The 24312-nt window shown below is 37.9% G+C and overlaps 1 protein-coding gene across 4 annotated transcripts in view; it reads right to left on the bottom strand.

Moving 5' to 3' along the window:
* Nucleotides 1-24312, bottom strand: part of OXSR1 (oxidative stress responsive kinase 1) — a 100590-nt gene that overhangs the window by 31720 nt on the left and 44558 nt on the right. For all 4 annotated transcript variants that reach the window (XM_082745772.1, XM_082745771.1, XM_082745773.1 and 1 more), the window contains 2 exons: nt 16996-17051; nt 2791-2900 (listed from right to left, as the gene is read on the bottom strand). In XM_082745772.1, coding sequence (XP_082601898.1) covers nt 2791-2900; nt 16996-17051 — 166 coding nt within the window. The remainder of the gene's footprint in view (nt 1-2790; nt 2901-16995; nt 17052-24312) is intronic.

Genomic DNA, 24312 nt, shown 5'->3' with positions numbered 1-24312 from the left:
ACCAAGCAGGGAGCCCAATGTGGGACTCGATCCTGAGACTCCAGGAACATGACCCGAGCAGAAGGCAGTCACTTAACCAACTGAGATACACAGGCACCCCAAATATTTTCATTTTCTATCTTGAGCAACACAGGAGAAGAAATATATGGGGGGTGTATGTGGTTTGGGACCTGAAATTAAAGCTCCATATAATGTGCTGCCTTGAAATGTGGCAAAAGAGGGTGGGCCCCTAATAAACTAAGTGCAAGTTCCCCTCCCCAGTCTGCTCCTAAGGATAAGGTCCCTTAGCCCAACAATCCTGCTCAACTGAACCAGGCCAAGTTCCTGCTCAGCCTTGAGTAGCAGGTTTCAGTTTCCCACCAGCCCTCAGAATTATTCAAATGAGCCGATCACCCTTGCAAGGAAACCAAGGGGCACCTCACTCTCTTTTTTTTAGTATATGTGCTGCCAAAGCGAGCACCACCTCACTCTCTTGATACTACAAGGTCTGTTTCCCACAGCAACCGTTTACCTACTCTCTTCCCGAGAGGAGCCTCAAGTGTCATGTTGGGTCCTCCTCCCTGCAGCTCTGTGTGTACGTGACAAATGAACGGCTATCAGTTTTACCAGTCCAGTGTAAGGTGTCCAGCATCTGCATAACCCTAGAGTAGGAATGCTTCCCTCACCAACAGGGTGAACACAAGCACTGTAAGAGTTATAAGTGAATTCGGTTCTACATACTGACTTTGATATACTTAAAAGATACCCATGTAAAACACCTAGAGGAAGTTTGAAACATCCATCTAGGGGTTTAGGAAATAAGACTAGCATGACTATACTTTGGAAAATATAATAGATGGGGCGCCGGGCTGGCTCAGTTGGTGGAGTGTTATGATTCTTGATGTCAGGGTTGTGGGTTAGAGCCACAACCCAGCAAAGATTACTTAAAATAGATGTAGAGAATACTTAAAAATAAAATGTAGAGATTACTTAAAATGTAGAGATTACTTAAAAATAAATGTAGATTTATTTTTGTAGAGGTTATTCAAAAAATAAAATCTTGAGGGGGTGCCTGGGGGCTCAGTGAGTTAAGCAACCCAGTCTTGATTTCAGCTCAGGTCATGATCTCAGAGTCATGAGATGGAGCCCTGCATTTGACTCTGCATTCTGTGAAGAGTGCTTCTCCCTCTCCCTCCCCCTTTACCCCCTGCCTTGGCTCACGTTCTATCTCAAATAAATACAATCTTAAAAAAATTTAATTTTGTTTAAGCACTCCTAAAGCTGCTCTTCAGGAGCAATCTGGCTGGCTTAGTCCGTATAGCACACAACTCTCAAATCTCAGGGTTGCTGAGTTCAAGCCCCACACTGGGTGTGCAGACTACCTAAGGTAAAATAAATAGATAAATAAATAAAACTTTCAAGAAAACATAAAAAACTTCAAAGAAAATAGAATGGGTGGGAAGCAGAGATGAGGCTAATTAGTGAGAGAAGAATTCAAGAACAGGTCCTGGGAAGTAGAAGGAAGGCAGAAAAGAAGTCAGACACAGCCTGGCAGGACAGGTAGGGGAAGAATGCTGAAGATGTAAATAAAGGTGGAAATGATCAACTGCTGAGATGTAAACAGAAAAGCTGAAGATGTAAATAAAGGTAGAAATGATCAACTGTTTCAAATGACAAGAGAACAAGTAAGGCAAGGAACAAGAAATGAGCCCTGATTTCAGAATTAGCAGAGTTTCCATAAAATGACTACATGAGCAACATCTGACTGTAGTTGTTTGAAAGCAAATGGGAAATGGGGTTGTGGACGAAACTAGTCCTTCAAGAACCACAGCAGTGAATCTACGTGTACAAAGATTAGGTCGTTTAATTTGTAACACAGAAACTTTTACTAAACCAATATTCATTATATTATTCCTTAGGTTGTATTTGTTACAAATCCTGAGTTTCATATATCATTTGTAAAGATCTAGAGTTCTGTTTCCAAGGGTGGGACCCAAATCCTAACCGAGGAACAGAAACATGTATTTCCCGAAGCTAATCCAGCATACATATCCCCACTTTTTCAAAGACCCCATTAAGCCATTTGGCTTATATGAAAGACCTATAGTAGTTCCTGTTTACACTATGGAAAGAAATCGGGAAAGGGTTTTCCTTTTACAAAGAAAGTGAAAATGACGTTCAGTGCTTGCCATGAGGGAGGTAGCACCCGGGCTGAGCAACGAGCCTAGTGTAGCTCAGCTCCTTCCTGGGGAACCACATTCAGGTCAATCCACCAGAGCTTTGAATTATGTGAGTATCTGTTTTAACTCAATTTATTTTCTGTATCCAATAGCAAGATGTGTTCTATGGTATCGGAAAGGCCGAAGAGGTTATTTTTGTGTGTCTGGAAATGCTAAAAAATTTTTACAAATGAATTAGTGGTCACTGTTTCTTTCCTTTGTGCCATTTCAGCTTACAAGGGTTTCACAGAACAAACTACTTTCCATTAGTGGGGGATACCTGCACAACTGTACACCAAACAAAAGCAAATGTTGCTGTTATTTTTTTCATTCTGTACAAAACCATAAACCATTTTAAAAAAATGAAAGTCGGGGCACCTGGGTGGCTCAGTGGTTAAAGCCTCTGCCTTCCGCTCGCTCAGGTCATGATCCCAGGGTCCTGGGATCGAGCCCCACATTGGGCTCTCTGCTCAGCAGGGAGCCTTCCTCCTCCTCCTCCTCTCTTTCTCTGCCTGCCTCTCTGCCTACTTGTGATCTGTCTGTCAAATAAATAAAAATCTTAAAAAAAAAAAAAAAATGAAAGACAAAGTACCTGTTCCATAACTTCAGGCGCCATCCAGCAAGGAGTTCCAACAAAGGTCTTTCTCACTTTATTTCGGGTAATATCACCACCAGTTGCTAAAAAAGCACTAACTCCAAAGTCTGAAATAGATAAAAGAGCAAGGTATTAGAAGTATATCAACGCAGGCAGACAGGAAAATAATATAGTCTACATACAAACAACATGACACTTTCTCTTCTTTCCACTGAAATTCTTGACTAACGACATAGCTTACCAGGTCCCTCACTCCGCTCTCCACCCTCACACATGATCATCTCAACAGATTTTCCTCCTTGCTCCAGTCCATTCAATTAACATCCCCTGGACTAAAAATCTGTACCTACTACACAATAATTCTTAATTCTCCTTCTCTCCAGCCAGCGGCAACCATCATTCTAACTTTCTTTCTCTATGACTTTGAATACTCTAAGGACTTCATATAGGTAAAATCATATAGTATTTGTCTTTTGTAGCTGGATTATTTTACTTAGCATAATGTCCTTGACATTTATCCATTTTGCAGCATATTACAGAATTTCCTTCCTTTATAGGCTGATGTAATACGTATATACCATATTTTGTGTATTCTTTCATGTGTTAATGGGCCCTTGGGTTGCTTCCCCATTTTAGCCATGGAGAATATGCTGTTGTGAAAAGGAGTGTCCCAATAATTGTCTGAGCCCCTCCTCTCAGTTCTTCGGGATTCTATACCCAGAAGTGGAACTGCTGGACTACATAGTAATTTTGCTTTTCATTCTTTGAGGAACTGCCATACTATTTTCCAGAGCAGCTGTACCATTTTATGTTGCTACTAACAGTGAACAAAGATTCCAGTTTCTCTATATCCTCTATTTCCTAATTTTGGGGGATTTTTTGAATAGTAGCCATCCTGATAGATCCAAGGTTGGATCTTACTATAGGTCTGATTTGCATTTCCCTAATGATTAGTGATGTTGAACATATTTTTAACATGCTTATTAGCAATCTGTATGTCCTCTCTGGAGAAATGTCTACTTAAGCCCATATTCTAAAAAATTCAATTTATTTAAACTAAAACCCAAACCAGTTCATTCATTTTTCCTGTCCCCCACCCCTGACTCTGGTAACCACCAATCTGTTCTCTGTTATCTATGTGAGCTTAGTGTTGAATAGATACATTAGATTTCATATGTGAGAGATTATATAGTATTGTCTTAAGATCTCTTGTCTTATTATACATAGTACAAAGCCCTCAAGGTCTATCCATGCTGTCACAAGTGGAAAGATTTCATTATTTTTTATGACTGAATGATATTCCACTGTATGTATACACCACAATTTGTCTATCCATTCTGAGACCTGTATCAATGAGCTTACTATCTACATTTCCTTCTAGGAGCTTTAAGGTTTCAGGTCTTATATTCAAGATTTGAACCTATTTTGAGTTAATTTTTATTTATAGTGTAACAGAATGATCCAATCCAGCTTCACTCTTTTGCATGTGGCTATCCAATATTCCCAATACCACTTATTGAAGATACTGTCCTTTCCCCATTGTATATTCTTCATTATTATAAATAATCATGAAATTAACTCACATATTTCTTTTTGAGTTAGTGTTTTCATTTTCCTCAGATAAATACCCAGAAGTGGAATTACTAGGTCATACAACAGCTCTATTTTTAATTTTCTAAGGAAACTCCATACTGTTTTCCACTAGCTGCACCAATTTATATTCCCACCAACAGTACGCAAGGGTTCTGGTTTTTCCACATCCTTCCCAATGCTTGTTGCTTCCAGTCTTTTTGATAATAATCATTCTAACAGGTGTAAAACAGTATCTTGTATATGAGGCTCTGATTTGCATTTCCCTAAGAATTAATGACGTATAGCATCTTTTCAGTTTATCTGTTGGCAATCTGTATGTCTTCTTTGGAAAAATGTCTCTTCAGATCTTCTGCCCATTTCTTAATCAGGTAGTTCAGTCTTTGATAATGAGTTGTACAAGTTCTTTATGTATTTTGGATATTAGTCCCTTACCAGATGTATGATTTGCAAATATTTTCTTCCATTCAGTAGGATGCCTTTTCATTTTGTTGATACCCTTTGCTGTGCACATTTTTATTTTGATATTCATTTGTTCATTTTTGCCTTAGCTGCTTTTGGTGTCAGATTCAAAAAAACATCACCAAGACCTATATCAAGGAGACTGCTATCCATGTTTTCTAGGTGTTTTATGGCTTCATGTCTTTTTTTTTTTTAATTTAAGATATTTATCTATTTATTTATTTAAGAGAGTGAGTATATGTAACCAAAAGAAAGCATAAGCAGGGGGAAGGGACAGAGGAAAAAGCAGGCCCCTTCCTGAGTAGGGGCCCGATGAGGAACTCGATCCCCGAATCCTGAGATCATGACCTGAGCTGAAGGCAGATGGTGAACTGACTGAACCATCCAGGTGTCCCTATAGTTTCATGTCTTACATTCAGATCTTTTATTTAATTTTTGCACATCATATAAAATGGTGCTCTACCTTCATTCTTTTACATGTTACTGTTTAATTTTCCCAACACCATTTATGAAGACTGTATACCCACTGTATACTCTTGACTCCTCTAGGATATATTAATTACCCATGTGTGGGTTTATTTCTGGGCTTTCTATTCTGTATCATGATCTCTGTGTCCACTTTTATGCCAGTATCACACTGTTTAATTATTACAATATACTGAACTACATACTTTGAAATCAGGGAGCATGATGCCTCCTCCAGCTTTGTTCTTACTCACCACTGCTGTGGCTATATGAGGTTTTTCATGGTTCCACACAAATTTTAGGATTATTTGTTTTATTTCTCTGAAAAAATGATCCATTATAATTTTGTTACAAATTATACTGAATCAGGACACCTGGGTGGCTCCATTGGTTAGGTGGCTGCCTTTGGCTCAGATTCATAATGCTAAGATCTGAGATCGAGTCCCCCATTAGGCTCCTTGCTCTGTGGGAAGCCTGCTTCTCTCTTTCCCTCTGCCTGCCACTTTGCCTGCTCGTACGCGCACGCGTTCTCTCTCTCTGTTAAATAAATAAATTAAGTCTTTAAAGAAAAAAAAAAGGAAATTATACTAAATCTGTGTATTGTTTCAGGTAGTATAGACATTTTAACAATATAAACTCTTCCAATTCATAAGCACAGAATATCTATTAATGTCTCCAACATCTTTCTTTAATGTCTTGTAGTTCTTTAATGTCTTGTAGTTCTCTATGTACTGGTCTTTTATCTCTTTGGTTAAATTTATTACTAGGTATTTTTATTTTTTTGATGCAACTACAAATAGGATTATTTTCTTAATTTCTGATAGTTATTAATGTACAGAAATGCAACAGATTTTCATGTACTGATTTTGTATCCTGCAACTTGATCATTCTAACAGTTTTCTGATGGGAGTCTTTAGGATTTTCTATATTTAATATCATGTCACCTCTGCACAGTGACAGTTTTACTTCTTGTTTTCTAATTTGGATGCCTTTGATCTCTCTTTCTTGCCTAACTGCTCTGCTAGTACTATACCAAATAAAAGTGGCGAAAGTGCGCATCTTTGTTTTGGTTCATCATCTTACAGGAAAAGCCTTTCAGCTTTCTACCAGTAAGTATATTGTTAGCTGTGGGCTTTAACATACATGGCCTTTGCTGTAAGCTATGCTCCCTCTATACCAGCTTTACAGAGAATTAGAAATGGATATTGAATGTTGTTAAATGCTTTTACCACATCTGCTGAGATGATATAATTTGTATCCTTCACTTTGTTTATGTGGTATATCCCCTTGACTAATCTATGTAAGTTAAACAATCCTTGCATCCCTGGAATAAGACCACTACTACATCAAGGTGTATGGTCCATTTAATGTACCGCTGAACTGAGTTTACTTTAGTTTTGTTGAAGATTTCTGCATCTATGTCCGTCAGAATATTAGCCTGTAATTTTCTTTTCTTTTGGCATTCTTGTCTGCTTTTGGTATCACGGTAAGGCTGGCCTCATAAAATATGTTTAGAAGAGTTCTCATCTCTCACTATTTTTTAGAAGAGTTTGAGAAGGATTGGTATTTTTCCTTCAATGGTTGGTTCACCAGTGAAGCTGTCTGATACTGGACTTTCGTTTGTTGGGAGGTTTTTGATTACTGATTCAATCTCTTTACTAGTAATTTGTTTGTTCAGATTTTTTATTTCATCATGATTCAGTCTTGGTAGGTTGTATGTTTTCAGAAATTTATCCATTTCTTCTAAATTGTTCAATTTGTTAGCATATGATTGCTCACAGCAGTCTCTTAGAATCCTTTCTATACTATCAGTTTAACTTCTATTTTTTCATTTCTCATTTTATTTACTTGAGTATTCTTTTTCTTGGTGAATCGAAGCTAAAGGTTTGCAAATTTTGTTTTCCTCTCAAAGAACTAGTTCTAGTTTCAGTGACCTCTTCTATTGTCATTATAGTCTCTATTTCATTTACTTCTGTTCTAATCTTTATTTCCTTCCTTCTGCTAACTGGGTTTTATTTGTTCTTCTTTTTCTAGTTCCTTGAGGTATGAAGTTGTTCGGGATTTATTTCTTGGAGTAGGCATTTATCACTATGAACTTCCCTTTTAGAACTGCTTTTGTTGGGGTGCCTGGGTGGCTCAGTTGGTTATGATTCCAGGGTCCTGAGATCAAGCCCCAGGTCAGGCTCCCTCATTCTCCCTCTTCCCACTGGCTTATGCTCTCTCACTCTCTCAATCAATAGATAAAATCTTTTAAAAAAGAAAAGAAAGAAAGAAAAAGAACTGCTTTTATTTTCAGAACCAAGTGACTGGTGATTGAGGTGGTGGAGGGAAGAACTGCTTTCGCTGCATCCAACAAATGTGGTATGTTACCCTTCCACTTCATTTGTCATAAGGTATTTTCTAGTTTCTTCAATGACCCATTGGTTGTTCAGAAGCATGTTGTTTAATTCCCACATATTTGTAAATTTTCCCACTTTCTTCACATAAATTTCTAGCTTCTAAAAGGCATGTCTGGAAAAAATGCTTGCTCTGATTCCAGGCCTCTTAAGTTTATTAAGACTTATTCTGTCATCTAACATACGATTTGTTTTGAAACTGTTCCATGTGTACTTGTGAAGAATGTGTATTTGCTGCTTTAGGAAGGAATGTTTTGTAAATGTATATTAAGTCTATCTCTGGTCTAATGCATCATTTAAGGCTCATGTTTCCTTCTTGATTTTCTGTTTGGATGACCTATCCACTGATTAAAGTGGAGGTATTAAAGCCCCCTCCCCTACTCTTATTACTGTACTACTGGCTATTTCTCTCTTCAGGTCTATTAATAGTTACTTTATAAAATTAGATGCTTCCAATGTTGGGTGCATAAATATTCACAGGTGTTTTGTTCTTTTTTCAGATTGACTCCATTATCCTTTTGTAATGCCCTACTTTATCTCTTATTCTGATCGTGTTCTGAAGTCCACTTTGATGTATCTACTTCACTTGCAATTTTTGTCTCTCCTTCTTTCCTTGTCCATCAAGCTAAACGTTTGTCAATTTTGGTGATCTTTCCAAAGAATCACTTTTCTACTGCTTTTCTATTCTCTATTTCCTTTATCTCTTCTCTAAATTTTATTATTTTCTTCCTTCTGCTAGAGTTAGGTTTAGTTTCTTCCTTTTCTAATTCCTTAAGGTGTAAAGTAAGATTGTTGGTTTGCTATCTTATTTTTTAAATAAAGTGTCTTTAGCTATAAACTTGCCCGTTAGCAATACGTTTGCTATGTCCCATTAGTTCTGATATATTGATTTTGTTTTCATTCATCTCTAGGTAAAAACTTGCCCCTTAGCAATACTTTAGCTATGTCCCATAAGTTCTGATATATTGGTTTTGTTTTCATTCATCTCTAGGTATTTTTAAATTTTCCTTGTGAAGCTTTCCTTTTTTCATTGGTTGTTTGAGCGTGTGTTTAGTTTCTGTGAATTTGTGAATTGTGGTCAGGAAAGTATTTTGTATAATATTTTTAAAAATCTATTGGGACTCAAGGCACCTGGGTGGCTCAGTGGGTTAAGTAGCCAAGTCTAGATTTCAGCTCAGGTCATGATCTCAGGTACCCTCGTCAGGCTCCATGCTCAGTGGGGAGGAGTCTGCTTAGGGATTCTTTTTTCCTCTCCCTGTGCCCATCCCCCAGCTCATGCATACTCTTTCTCTAAAATAAATAAATCTTAAAATAGAATAAAATATAATCTATCAGGACTTAATATGTGGTCTAACATGGTCTACCCCAGAAAATGCCCCGTGAGCACTTAAGAATACACATCCTAATCCTGTTGAGCTCTGTACATCTGTTAGCTCTAGGTGGTGTTCTATAATGTATTAAGTTTTTCATTTTCTTACCTCCTGCCTATTGTATCCATTATCGTAAATGGAATATTGAAATCTCCAGCTACTAATATGGAGCTATTTCTCCCTTCAGTTCTGTCAGTATTTCCTTCATATATTTTATTGGCATGTTAGTATATATACAAATATTTATAATTATTATATCTTTTTGCTATACTGAAACTTTTGTTAATAGTGAAGTCCTTATTTTTTTTGTTTGTTTTTTTAGTTCTTATTTGTTCTGTAACCCTTTCTTGACTTAAAGTTTATTTTCTCTGATATGAGAAACATGGTTACTATTTGCATGGAGTATCTTTTTCCTTTCCTTTCCTTTTCAATGTATTTGTGTCTGGGATCTAAAATGAGTCCCTTATGAACAGCATATAGTTGGATTAAATATTTTTACCTTTTCTGCCAATCTCTGTCTTTTGATTGGAGAGTTAATCCACTTACATTTGAAGCAACTACTGATACAGGACTGACTTCTGTCATTGTCCTATTTGTTTTCCATATGTCTTATGGCTTTTTTGTCCCTCATTTCCTGCATTGCTTTTCTGTTCAGTTGACTTTTTTGTTGTGAAATGCTTAATTTTTTTCTCATTTCCTTTTGTTTATATTCTGTAACTATTTTGTTTTTGGTACCATAGAGATTCCATTTAACATTCTAAAGTTAAAACACTCTAATCTGAATATATACCAGCTTAGGGGCGCCTGGTTGGCTCAGTCAGTAGAGCACACAACTCTTGATCCTGGGGTTGTGAGTTCAAGCCTCATGTTGGGCATAAAGATTACTTAATTAAAAAAGAAAAAAACTTTTTTTTAAAAGATCTTGAATTTATACCAGCCTAACTTCAATAACACAAAAATCTCTTCTTTACAGCACTATTCCCACCTCTGTTGGTTACTGTCACAAAATTACATCTTAACATACTTTGTGCTCAAAAACATGAACTGTTAATTCTTTCTTTTAAAAAGTTTATTTATTTATTTTCAAGATTTTACTTATTATTTGACAGAGAGAGACAGCAAGAGAGGGAACACAAGCAGGGGGAGTGGAAGAGGGAGAAGCAGGATTCCTGCTGAGCAGGAAGTCCGATGCGGGGCTCCATCTGAGTTCCCTGGGATCATGACCCAAGCCAAATGCAGATACCCAATGACTGAGCCACCTAGGTGCCCCAATAATTCTTTTAAACACACTGGTCTCTTAAGCAGAAAACATGTTTTGGATTCACAAACCAGTTATCAGTAATATTAACTTTTGGACCACTGGTTTTAGTAATGTATCATGTAGGAAAAAAAGTGAAGTCACAAACCATTGTTATGATAATACTAACTTTTATACTTGCCCATGTATTTACCTTTATGAGATCTTCACTTCTTCACACTGCATCAAGTTACTGTCTAGTGTCCTTTCATTCCACCTTGTGGGTTCCCGAGAGCATTTCTTGTAGACAGATCTATCAGAAACAAATTTCTTCAGCTTTCGTTTATCTGGCAATGTCTTAATTTATCCCTTATTTTGAAGGACAGTTTTACCAGATACAGAATCTTGATTGGCAAATTTTTTCTTTTATCACTTTGAATATATTGGCCTCCTGCCTTCTGGCCTCCAAAGTTTCTGGTAAGACATCTGCTGACAGCCATATTGAGGATACCTCGTAGATGGTGAGTCACTTCTACCTTCCTGCTTTCAAGATTCTTTCTCTTTGGCTTTTATAAGTTTGATTATATTATCTTTGTGTAGGTTTCTTAAGAGTTCATCTCACTTGGAAATCACTGAGCTTCATGGATGTTTATATTCATGTTTTCCATCAAGTTTACAGCCATTATTTATTCAAATATTTTCTCTGCCCATTTCTCTCTTCTCCTCGAACTTCCCACAAGTGTGTTGGTCTGCTTAATGGTGTCAAACAGATCCCTTGAGCTCTGTTCACTTATCTTCAATCTTTGTCCTTCCTGTTCCTTAGACATGATAATGTCCATTTTCCCATCTTCAAATTCATCAATTCTTTTTTCAGCCAGTTCAAATCTGCATTTGCATTTGAATCCTTCTAGTGGGTTTTTCATTTCATAATACAAGCTACCGTACTTTATAGCTCCAGAATTTTTTTGTTTTTTAGTCTTTTTTCCTTATTGGTAGCTCCTATCACACATTGTTTTCTTGAGTTTATTCACATCTTCCTTTAGTTTTCTTTGTCTAATAGATTTGCTGTCAGGACCTTTTCAGTGACAGTTTCTATTATTTATTTCCTTTGAATGGGTTATATTTTACTGTTCATTGAATGCCTTTTGATTTCTTTTGTTGAAAACTGGACATTTGAGTCTAATGATGTAGTTATTCTGGAAATCAGATTATCTCCCTTTCTCAGGGTTTGATTCTTAAGTTTTGCTGTTTTATTTTGGTTGTTATAGACTATCTTTGTGTCAAGCATAAGCCCGAAGTATAAACAAGTTCTTCTCAGGACCTTAGTGCACCTTTTCCTGGCATGTACAGTCATCTTCCAATTTTCCCCACCAATGTAGTTATTTTTTAATGTCTGGCTCTAAAAGTGGGAAGAAGAGAAAAACGAAGGAAAAAAAGAAAAGGTGCTGCTCCTTTAAATCCCTGGAAGTCATTTGGGGAGGGGTATGCCACAACAATGGCTGTCTGCCTCTTTATCTGCACCAATGTGATCAGAAGCAGCAATCAGTGATCAGAGCACAGATCCATCGTATTTCGAAGACAGGGTCCATTTTGTCCACTGAGGGTGCCACAGAGTGTGTGCAAGCTGCTCCAAAAACAGGTGCATAGCTGCTTGCCTGCCAGCAGGCTGATGGCTAGGGGATACACAGCTCTGAAATTGACTGAAATTTACCACAATTTACCTTCCAAATCTTCCCCTAGAACTTACAAACCTTTGGAGGAACTGCAGAATTATAGAAGTTACATCAGACACATTCTGCTGGTTCAGCTGTTGTCCAGATGTGGAGAGATTCCCGGTGTTTCCTACTTCACCAGAATCCCCTCTTCTTTAGTTTATGTGTTTTGTTTTTACCACTTGATTTTACCTTTTTAAACAATAAGCATAAATGTGCTTGGTTCTAAACCTATGTAAATGAAATCATATGCTATAAATTCTATTTCAACTGTTTTCTTTCACCTTATCTTTTTATAACTTATTAATGCTTTTGAATGTAGCTGTAGTTCTGTCTACATTCATCACTGTATATATTCCAATGCATAAATTAACCATAATTTATTTATATTTGTTCATTCTACTATTGAAGGGTATTAGGACTATTTCACAATTTCAATGCTTATGAGCACTGTGACACACATAACCACGATCTTCTCTAGGCCATACACCTAGAAGCCAAAGTTTTAGGATATGCATACTTCAACTTAATATAGTGTTTGTCCTCATTTGTTCTCTCACCATTGGAACAGGAGATTTTTTTCCTTGCTTACAATGACACTAACAACTGCAGCATCAGATGTTTAGGCCAGGACAGCATTAAAACACGAGGTATGCCTGTGAAATAACTTGGTATCCAAATGTTATTTCACAGGCATACCTCGTTTTTTAATGCTTCGCCTCACTAGGCTTCACAAATACTGTGTTGGTTTTTGCTTTTTTTTTTTTTTTTAAACAAACTGAAGGTCTATGGCAACCCTGCACTGAGCACATATATTGACACAATTTTTCCAACAGCATTTGCTTACTTCTTGTCTCTGTCACATTTTGTTAATTCTTGCAATATTTTGACATTTTTCATTATCATTGTATTTGCTATGGTGACCTGTGATTACTGATTTCTGATGTTACTATTGTAATTGTTTTGGGGGCACCACAAACCAGGTCCTTATAAGATGGAGAACTTAATATATGTTGTGTGTTTTGAATGCTCCACTGACCAGCCATTCCCCCATCTTTCTCCCTCTCCTCAGGCCTCCCCATTCCCTAAGACACAACGATAGTTAAATTAGGACAATTAAAGATCCTTACAAGCGCCTCTAAGTGTTCATGTGAAAGGGAGAGGCACACAGTCTCTCTCTTTAAATCAAAAGCTGAAAATGATTAAGCTCAGTAAGAAAGGCCCACTGAAAGCCAAAAAAGGCAAAAAGCTAGGTCTCTCGTACCAGTTAGGGAAGTTGTGAATGCAAAGAAAAAGTTCTCGGAGGAAATTAAAAGTGCAGTAGCACTACTCCAGTGAACACACAAATAAGAAAAGTGAAGAAAGTCTTAGTGGTCTTTCTTAGAAGATTAAACCAACCCCATCATTTCCTTGCCAAACCCTAATCCAGAGCAAGACCCTAACTTTCTTCAATTTTAAGAAGGTTGAGAAAGATGAGGAAGCTGCAGAAGAAAAGCTCAAAGCTAGCAGAGGCTGGTTCGTGAGGTTTAAGGAAAGAAGCCATCTCTATAATATAAAAGTGCATGGTGGAGCAGCAAGTACTAAGTATCCAGAAGATCTAGCTAAGTTAATTCATGAAGGCAGCTATACTAAACAACGTTTATTTTCAATGTAGACAAAACAGCCTTCTACTGGAAGAAGATGGACTTAATTAGCTAGAGAGGTCAACACCTAGCTTCAAAGCTTCAAAGGAGAAGCTGACTCCCTTGCTGGGGGCTAATGCAGCTGGTGACTTTTAAGTTGAAACCAATATTCATTTACTAGTCCACAAATACTAGGGCCCTTAAGAATGAAGCTCTATCTACTCTTCCTGTGCTCTGTAAATGGAAGAACAAAACATGGAGACAGCACATCTGTTTACAACAAGGTTTACTAAATGTTTTAAGCCCACTGTTGAGACCTACTGCTCAGAAAAAAAGATTGCTTTCAAAATATTACTGCTCATTGGGGCACCTGGGTGGCTCAGCTGGTTAAGCATTCGACTGACTCTCGGTTTTGATTCAGGTTTTATCTCAGGGTTAATGAGATCAAGACCCATGTTGGGCCCTGCATTCAGCGCGAAGTCTGCTTGAGATTCCTCTCCCTCTCCTCTGTTCACACACACACGCTCTCTAATATAAGTAAAATCTTAAATATATATATATATGTATATATATATATAGTATATAGTATCTATATATATATATACAGTATATATATATACTATATATATATACTGTATATATATATATAGATACTATATACTATATATATATATATATACACTATATATATACTATATATATATATACACTACTGCTCACTGACAATGCACCTGGTCAGCCAAGAGCTCCAATGGAGTCGTACAATGAGATTAATATTATTTTCATGCCTGCTAACACAACAACCATTCTGCAGCCCATGAATCAAGGAATAATTTTGACTTTCAAGTCTTATTATTTAACAAACACATTCTATTAAGCTAGTGATTCCTCTCCTGGATCTGGGCAAAGTAAATTGAAAACCTAGAAAGAATTCACTATTCTAGATGCCATTAAGAACATTCATGATTCATGGGAAAAAGTCAAAATAATAACATTAACAGGAATTCGATAAGAAGCTGGTTCCAACCCTCATGGACAACTTGAAGGGGTTCAGACTTTCGTGGAGAACACAGGAGCAGATGTGGTAGATACAGCAAGAGAACTAGAATTAGAAGTGGAGGCTGTATATGGGACCCCACTGCTGCAATCTCATGATAAAACTTGAATGAAGAGTTGCTTCTTACAGATGAGCAAAGAAAGTGGTTTCTCAAGATAGAATCTATTCCTGGTAAAGATGCTGTGAAGACTGTTGAAATGACAACAAAGATTTTGGATATTACATAAACTCAGTTGATAAGGCAAGGTTTCAGAGGACTGACTCCAATTTTGAAAGAAGTTCTGTGGGTAAAACAGCACTGCATGCTTACACAGAAATCATTCGTGAAAAGAAGAGACAACTGATGTAGCAAATATCATTGTCTTCTTTTAAGAATCTGCCACAACTACCCCAGCCTTCAGCAGCTCTCACCTTGATCAGTCAGCAGTCATTAACACAGAGAAGACTCTCTGCAAGCAAAAAGATTATGACTCACTGAAAGCTCAATGGATGGTTAGCATGTTTAGCAATAAAGTATTTTTAATTAAAGTATGCATTTTTTAGGGGCGCCTGGGTGGCTCAGTGGGTTAAGCTGCTGCCTTCAGCTCAGGTCATGATCTCAGGGTCCTGGGATCAAGTCCCACATCGGGCTCTCTGCTCGGAAGGGAGCCTGCTTCCCTCTCTCTCTCTCTCTCTCTCTGCCTGCCTCTCCATCTACTTGTGATTTCTGTCAAATAAATAAATAAAATCTTTAAAAAAAAAAGTATGCATTTTTTAAAATACATTTTTTAAATTGCACATTTAGTAGGCTACAGAATAGTGTTAACATAATTTTTATTTTTTTTAAAAGATTTTATTTTTTTAAAAAGATTTTATTTATTTACTTGACAGACATTATAGGCATGTCTATAATATAGGCATTTAACTGATTACTAGTGATGTTAAACACCTTTTATTACATTTATGTTTTGTTGTCTTCATTTGGGAAGTCTTCTGCCCATTTTTTTTTTTTTTTGCCCATTTTTTTTTAAAGATTTTATTTATTTATTTGAGAGAGGAAAAGAGAGAGTGCCCAAGAGGGGGGTAGGATCAGAGGGAGATGCACACTCCTTACTGAGCAGGGAGCCTGATACAGGACTTGATCCTGAGACTCCAGGATAATGATCTGAGCTGAAGGCAGTGACTTAACCAACTGAGCCACCCAAGTGCCCATCTTCTGCCCATTTTTACTCTGATTTTTTCTTTCTTTTTAAAAAGATTTTATTTATTTTCTTGACAGAGAGAGAGAGTGCGCAAGTAGGGGGAGTGGCAGGCAGAAAACAAGAAGCAGGCAGCCCGAGCAGGGGAAGCCGGATGTTGGACACGATCCCAGGACCCTAGGACCTGAACCAAAAGCAGTTGCTTACCCAAGTGAGCCACCCAGGTGCCCTTATCTGATTTTTCTTAATGGTTCCTTATGTATTCTAAATTTGGGCCCGATATCAGTTATTTCATACTGCAAATATCCTCTCTACTACTATGTGGTTTGCCTTTCTGCTTATTAATGGTGATATACCATTTGTTCCTCTTTCAATAAATAGAAGCTATAAATTTTAAAGGAATCAAATTTATCAATATTTTCTTTTATGCTGAAGCATTATGTGGCTTTGTTAAAGTATTTCCTTAGGTTGGGACATGAAGATGTGCACCTAAATTATCCTCTAAAGCTAAAGAAACAATTTAGGGTCTGGGTGATTATTTTCCTTCTGCCAAACACCTGACCATCCCAGTGGTGTGGGACCAAGCTGAGGCCTCAGATGAGTGGCTTGCTCAACAATCCTGTGGTACAGCCACTCTGGAGTCTCAGCCTGCAGGAGGGGCATTTCACCAGCATGGCCGCCTCTGGTAGGCCCTGGACGCCAACTCTTATCTCTTCAGCTCTCAGTCTGCCAACAGTGCACCCAATTGCCCCAGGACAGAGGCAGCTCAGTATCACTCCTCCACAGAGTATTCCTTCATACACATTGTGGGGATTCCTAACTACCTCTCCTTCAAAAGAAAGCACAGAACGCTATGAGAACCCACAGAAGATGACTTCACAGGGGTGAGGAGTGATAACTGGAAGGTAATGATTAATGGACAGAAAAATGTCTGAGATAAAAAATGAAGGATGAATAGTGGAGAATATCCTGAGAGTCAGCAGGAATGTGCCAATACAGGCTTCTTGACTAGAGACAGTCCAGGGACTAGAAGAGAAAACTAGTCCTGAAAACACAAAACATAGGTAAGGTGGTTCTACTGACCATTAAATAAAATGAAGTACTAATCATTACCTGCAATCTGTACTGAGCCATCTTCTCCAAGAAGAATATTTCCAGCTTTCACATCTCTTGAAGAAAAAAAAAAGTTATGTATTAAAGACACTTATTCTCTGGATCACATAGTTTAAGCAATTGTTTACTGTATTCATTCAACACTGGCAATATCTAAATACTCTATTTTACATTAAAGAGTATTAAGGTCAACAGTAAAAATTTTTAAAATTTTAGTCACTTGTACTAGAATCTAAATATTATAAACAGAAAGCTACAATAAGAGATAGCTTTTTACTATAAAATCCAGAAAACCCAAGATGATTAAATACTTGACTGGGGTAACAGCGGCCAAAGAACGTGTCCCTCACCTACCATCACCTAATTCTACTTTTTGAAAAATACTGTTTTTTTTCCCCACACCCTAACACATGATCAAAATTTTAAATGGTCAGTATGTGGTTAAAAACAGGACTATTCTATGCCTTAGGCATAAAGATAGACAAAAATTATTTAAACATTTTTATATTTTTATTGGTAACTATATATAATTCGAAAAGGACATGCACACATTCTTCTTATAAAAACCTAAGTATCACTGAAAAGGCCAAAGTCCCTTTGACCAGCATTCTCAAATCTAGTTATCTTCTTGAAGGTTTTCAACTATTACCAGTCTAGCCAATAGAATATGTTCCTGTGACATATCTGGGCTTTTCTTCCAACATAAATGATATGACAATATCCATTCAAATCTACAACTTGTGTTTCTCATGTTAACAATGTGTTTTAAGTATCTGGCAAAATTTAAAATCCCTAAATCGTATGAGTAGAAAAATCACTTCTTAATAACCCAGAGAAACCCCCACAATGTACAAAGAGGTCACTACAGCACTATCCATAATCATAAACCAAAAATGGTAACAATCTAGAAGGCTAACAATAGCAGAAAGTTTGAACTAATTTTGTTATAGCCATAAAAATGGAATAAGGTCAATCAACATGTTATGCCCTGAAATATTACCTAATACATTTTACTAAGTGAACAAGTTTTGTAGGACAATAATGTAAAACACAGACATACATAGACACACATTTTCCATATACACTAAATGATGCAATAAATGGTTCCTTCTCTGGAATGGAATGGAATGGAATGGAATGGGAGTCAAGGCAAACAGTGTTTGAAAATGTTGTGGAAATGCAATCATGTATTTATTTTGTAATTAAAAATAAGCATATAAAGTCAGGAAATGACAGATGCTGGCGAGGATGCGGAGAAAGGGGAACCCTCCTACACTGTTGGTGGGAATGCAAGCTGGTGCAGCCGCTCTGGAAAACAGCATGGAGGTTCCTCAAAATGTTGAAAATAGAACTGCCCTATGACCCAGCAATTGCACTACTGGGTATTTACCCTAAAGACACAAACGTAGTGATCCAAAGGGGCAGGTGCACCCGAATGTGTATAGCAGCAATGTCCACAATAGCCAAACTATGGAAAGAACCTAGATGTCCATCAACAGATGAATGGATCAAGAAGATGTGGTATATATACACAATGGAATACTATGCAGCCATCAAAAGAAACGAAATCTTGCCATTTGCGACAACATGGATGGAACTAGAGCGTATCATGCTTAGCGAAATAAGTCAAGCAGAGAAAGACAACTATTATATGATCTCCCTGATATGAGGAAGTGGTGATGCAACATGGGGGCTTAAGTGGGTAGAAGAAGAATCAATGAAACAAGATGGAATTGGGAGGGAGACAAACCATAAGTGACTCTTAATCTCACAAAACAAACTGAGGGTTGCTGGGGGGAGGGGGGTTGGGAGAAGGGGGTGGGATTATGGACATTGGGGAGGGTATGTGCTTTGGTGAGTGCTGTGAAGTGTGTAAACCTGGTGATTCACAGACCTGTACCCCTGGGGATAAAAATATATGTTTATAAAAATAAAAAATTAAAAAAAAAAGTACACAGAATCAACATGATTTAGCACAGCTGACACTGACAGGACCTGTTTATTATCATATACCTTTTTTTTTTTTAAAAGATTTTATTTATTTGACAGAGAGAAAGAGATAGTGAGAAAGGGAACACAAGCAGGGGGAGAGGGAGAGGGCAAAGCAGGCTTCCCACTGAGCAGGGAGCCTGAGTGGGGCTCAGTCCCAGGACTCTAGGATCATGACCTGAGCCGAAGGTGGAAGCCAAATGACTGAGCCACCCAGGCGCCCTATCATATACCATTCTGTGCTTTTTCAATTTTTAAGCCACATGTATGTATTACCTATCCAAATGTTTTATAAGTTTCTGTCTTTCGTAAATGAAGACAGGGTAATCCATTTTCAGTAGAGCATGCGCTTTGGGTGACTACTTATCAAATCTTCACATAACCAATTCCTGTTTCCCATTTGAAACCAAAGTGCAGGGACTCCTGGGTGGCTCAGTTAGATAAGCGTCCAACTCTTGATTTTGGCTCAGGTCATGATCTCAGGGTCGTGAGATAGAGTATCACATTGGCATTCATGCTCAGCAGGGAATCTGCTTGAGATTCTCTCCCTCTGATCCTCCCGACTCACACTCGTATGCTCTCGATCTCTCTCTCTCTTAAATAAGTAAATCTTAAAGAAAAGAAAGAAACTAAAGTGCAATGTGTAGAACAGCTTCCAGGAATAAAAGAAAAGGAACATCATGAAGGTCAATGGCTTACTGGACGATCAAACACACCAGTCTGTCCTCCAACCCAACAGAATAGCTAACCTTTCAAGGAAAAGATTTTTAACTAAGTATCTGGAAATCAGTAGAGTCCTTAAGAACCTTTTTTCGCTCTGCCACAAAGAGTATCAAGCAACCCAGCAGCCCCAACAGTTAAATCTACCATTCACTCTTAAATAAGAACAGTGAATTTTGTTTTTCACAGCTTAATGCCACTTTTCACATGTCACTACTGCACCGAAGCTACAAATTCCTTGTAAAATTAAAAGGAGTATCATGGACATGCTTAATTGTTTCATTAGCACACAGCACAAGTTACTGCCCAGGACATTTTTATGACTCATCAATAGGAACAGTTTGTGGAAAACCTGAAAAAGGTCAAGACCAGCAATGAATCAAAATGAAAAGTTGGAAAATACACTGCATTGGGGCATCTTAAACCAACAAGCCATCACTTCTGTTAGAGCTGACCTGTTTAACAGGAAAAATATTGGAGTAGATAGATACAGAGAGAAAAGCAGAAGTCTAATTCAGAGACATCAGCAGGGAACACACTGAAGATGGAGAAAAATTATCTGACCTGGTCCACCAGGATAACACACAAATGGACCAGAAATAAAGATGAATAGTGGAGAAACCTACGATAACAGGTCCAGCTGTTGCCTTAGTAAGACCACCACCTCCCAAGCCTGCCGAAGCCTCTGTGGAACTCACAGCTTGGAGTGGTTGCTGCTGAAGTGTAAGCAGGGGTTCTTAGCCTTGGCTACATTAGAATCACTTGGGGAGCCTTTACAAGCCCCAATGTCAATGTGTCATCTCAGACCAACTAAATGAATTTCTTGCAAAGGATCCAGGAATCAGTACTTACTGAAGTTTCCCAGGTGATTCCAATATGCAGCCAAGGATGAGAGTCTTTGATTTAAAATGTGAGTTCGAGAATCCATTCCAGCAACATGGCAAACAGTCATCACTACTGCCCAGGACTTTAGGGGAAAACCCACCATTCCCCTGCTACAAACAAAGAAATTAGGAAGGGAAATTGTCACATAGCTGGACATGAAATAAAGACAAGGATATCCTCAAGTTTCAGAAATCAAAGGGACACTTAAGAGCCAGAGCAGAAAGCCTTGGGAGAAAGGGGACAAATGGCTAGGAACCTCAGGTTTTAAAACCCACCCCTAAACAGAAAACATGGCATTCGACTAGTTTAAGGTTGAAAGTACACTTGAGACCCCTTCATAAAATTGGGACCCTAGAAGAAAAATGAGCCACAGTGAAAGATATGCTTAGCAAAAGTAAGCTAGTATAGCCATACTGAAGTAAGATATAATTGTCTTTAACACAAAAGCATTTCTAGGAATGAAAAGGGCCATTATATAATCTTAAAAATGGGAATAATTCACCAGAAAGATAAGAATCCTGAAGGGGTTGTTGAACTGTAGGGCTCCTTCTCATAACCTCTGGCTTCCATTGTTCTAATAGGAAGTCAGTTCTCAATCATATTGCTATTGTCTTAGCTTGTTCTATTCAGGATGCTATAACAAATATATCACAGACTGGGTGGCTTAAACAACCAACATTTATTTGTTGCAGTTCTGCGGGTTGGGAAGTCCAAGATCAAGGGAGTAACAGATTTGGTGTCTGGTGAGGATCCACTTTCCGGTTCATAGGCATAGGAAAGCTGACAACATGGACTCCATATTTGTTCCCCCAATTCTCTCCATCAGAGCCATGTGTTCCAGGCCCCACAGAGATTAATGCATGCCCTGATCAGATGTGGAAAGGCTCATTCTGATCTTCCCTAAAGTGACGCACACAGAAGGCATCACTTTAGGTAACTACTGTTTGATATCACTCCCATGCCCCTCACACTATAAAAACTGTGGGTTAAGATCTGGACTAGACAGAGAATGGGAGCAGAAAATAGTTGCACAGCTGCCTGGACTGTCAGTCCATGCAATGCCCCATCAGTAAGTTACTCCAAATAAAACAGTGGAAACAGCTGGAGCGGTGCCTGTTTTTGGTCTCCAAGTGCCTTCTCGATGTGAAGGATACATTACTGACCCTCCTCCACCTTCTAACAAAAGACGGCCATCTTTTCACTATGTTTTCACTTGGCAGAAGGAGCAAGGGAGTTCTCTGGGGTATTTTTTTTTTTTTCCTGGGGTCTCTTTTACAGGGACAATCCCATTCATGAGGGCGCACCACCCTTATGACTTAATCACATTCCAAAGGCCCCTACCTCTGAATACCAGCACAATGCTCACTAGAGTTCAACATATGAATTCTGAGGAGACACAAACATTCTGTCTTTGTACTCCTCCTACATGATGCGTTGTTTTCCAAATCTTACTGCTTTCCAGATACTCTGTGTGTTTAGGTTTCAACAGTGTAACTATAGTGTGTCTATTCATAGATTTCTTTATATTTGTCCTCATCATGGTTCATGATTTGGAAGTTTTCCACCATTATTTCTTCCAGTATTTTTTCTGGCTCTTTTATTCATTCAGCTAAAGAAGGGCTGATATATATTCAAAGTAGATGTTACGGTCATACAAAACTGAGCAGAGACTGACTTTTTGCCTGAACTTGATATGAATCTATTCTTAGCTTTCTAAAAAAGACAGTGACCTTAATGTATATTTTGGGTTAATTTCCTTTAACTACATAAAGTCTGTATATATAAAGTTTTAGGATAAAGAACATACTTTTATTTATGTTCTGAAGTGAAGATTTTGACACTTAAAATAGGGATTGGATATAATAAATAAGACAATAGGATATTTAAATAAAATAACCCTAGTGACAGATCCAAATTCTATTGAGTAACTAAAAAATGTAATTGATATTAAATTTATGTATACCCAGATTCGTGGATTAGTTTCATCTTTCTTTCCTAATAGGTTTTAGAAGCACACTGCCTAAATTCAGTTCCCAGCTACGTCATTAGGTGGGTGACTTTTGGCTAATTACTTACCTCTCTCTTTGCCTTGGTTTCCTCATCTGTAAAATGGGGGAGGAGAGGGTATATACCTCATAAAATTACTATAAAGATTAAATGAGGTAACATACAGGATGCACTTAGAATACCATATGGCACACAAGTTTCAGTGAATGCTTATCATCATCTACACCAGAGATCAACAAACATTTTCTTAAAGGGCCAAAGAGTAAATATTGTACGCTTTGTGGCCAGATGCTCTCTGTCACTGTTACTTTAATTTCATAGTGCTAAAGCAGCCATAGACAATCTGTAAATGAATGGGCATGACTATTTTGCTGTTGCTTTCACAAAAAAACAGTCATCAGACTTGATTTAACTGGTGCGTTTGTCGATCCCTGATGATCTATATGGCTGTAGATTGGTTTTCTCTCATGTAATAGTCTAGGCATAAGTGACATCAGTTCAGTATGGTGACTCCACAGAATCAGGGACTCATGCTCCTTCTATTTGATCATTCTACCATCTTTAAGTCCTTGTTACATAATCCAAGATGGCTTATTACCACCTCAACATTTCAATGGAAGGAAGGAAAGAGGAAATAGAGGTTATGTCACTTTCTATTAGCAGTGGTTCTCAGGACATTTGGCAATGTCTGGAGACATCTTTGGTTGTCACATTGGGTTGGGGCAGGGGAGGAGCTACTGGCATAATGGGTAGAAGCCAGGGATGTTGCTAAATATACCCCACAATGCACAGGACAGCCCCTGCAACAAAGCACTGTCCAGCTCAAATGTCAGTAGGGCTGGGGGTTGACAAAACCTGTTAAAGGAACAACTCTGAAGTAGTATATACATTTTTGTTTTCACCACAGTGGCTAGAAACTAATTTACATGGTGATATCTGATCCTCACAGGAGGCTATGAAATGTTGCCTTTCTTCTGAATGGTCACATGCATGGTAAAGATGTCATGTTTTTATAGTTCAAAAAGGAGAGGAGACAGGCTAGGGGCAAATTAGCAGCTTCTGGCACTTTTTTTTTCTAGAAGATTGCTCGATGAACATGAAATCAGTAACTGAATTACATTAATTGCTAGTATCAAAGTATGTATCCATAGGGTTACCACTATTTTTTAAGATTTTATTTATCCATTTGAGAGAGAGAGAGAGAACATGAGAGGGGAGAAGGTCAGAGGGAGAAGCAGACTCCCCATGGAGCTGGGAGACTGATGTGGGACTTGATCCTGGGACCCGAGGCAGTTGCTTTACCAACTGAGCCACCCAGGCACCCCAGCGCACCTTTTCCTCTTGACAGTGCAGGAAATATGTTCCCAAATCTTTGGTCATGTCCTTATCCAGTCATCTGTTAACACATTATTTTAACTAGATAAGAAACAAATGGATATAATTTGAGGTGAAAAATCCTACTGTCTGAAGAATATGCCTTCAATGTTTCAAAGATTTCTAGTTTACCAATTATTCCTTGGAGTCAACTGTTCTGTTTCATAACCACAAGAGGAGTTCATTTTTCTTTGTTAAGATATAAGCTGGTTGGAAAATTCAGACAACTAGAAAGCATTATTTATGTTTTCCTAGAAAAAGATACTTTTATAAATGGGCTAATTTCACTGATGTAATTTCTTTAAAATGGTCCTATTCTCAGAAAAACCTAATTAAAGTTTT

Source organism: Mustela nivalis, assembly GCF_964662115.1.
Source record: "Mustela nivalis genome assembly, chromosome: 1".
NCBI classification, from domain to species: Eukaryota; Metazoa; Chordata; class Mammalia; order Carnivora; family Mustelidae; genus Mustela; species Mustela nivalis.
The sequence above is the reverse complement of the archived record's forward strand: the minus strand, read 5'-3'. Positions and strand labels throughout refer to the sequence as shown.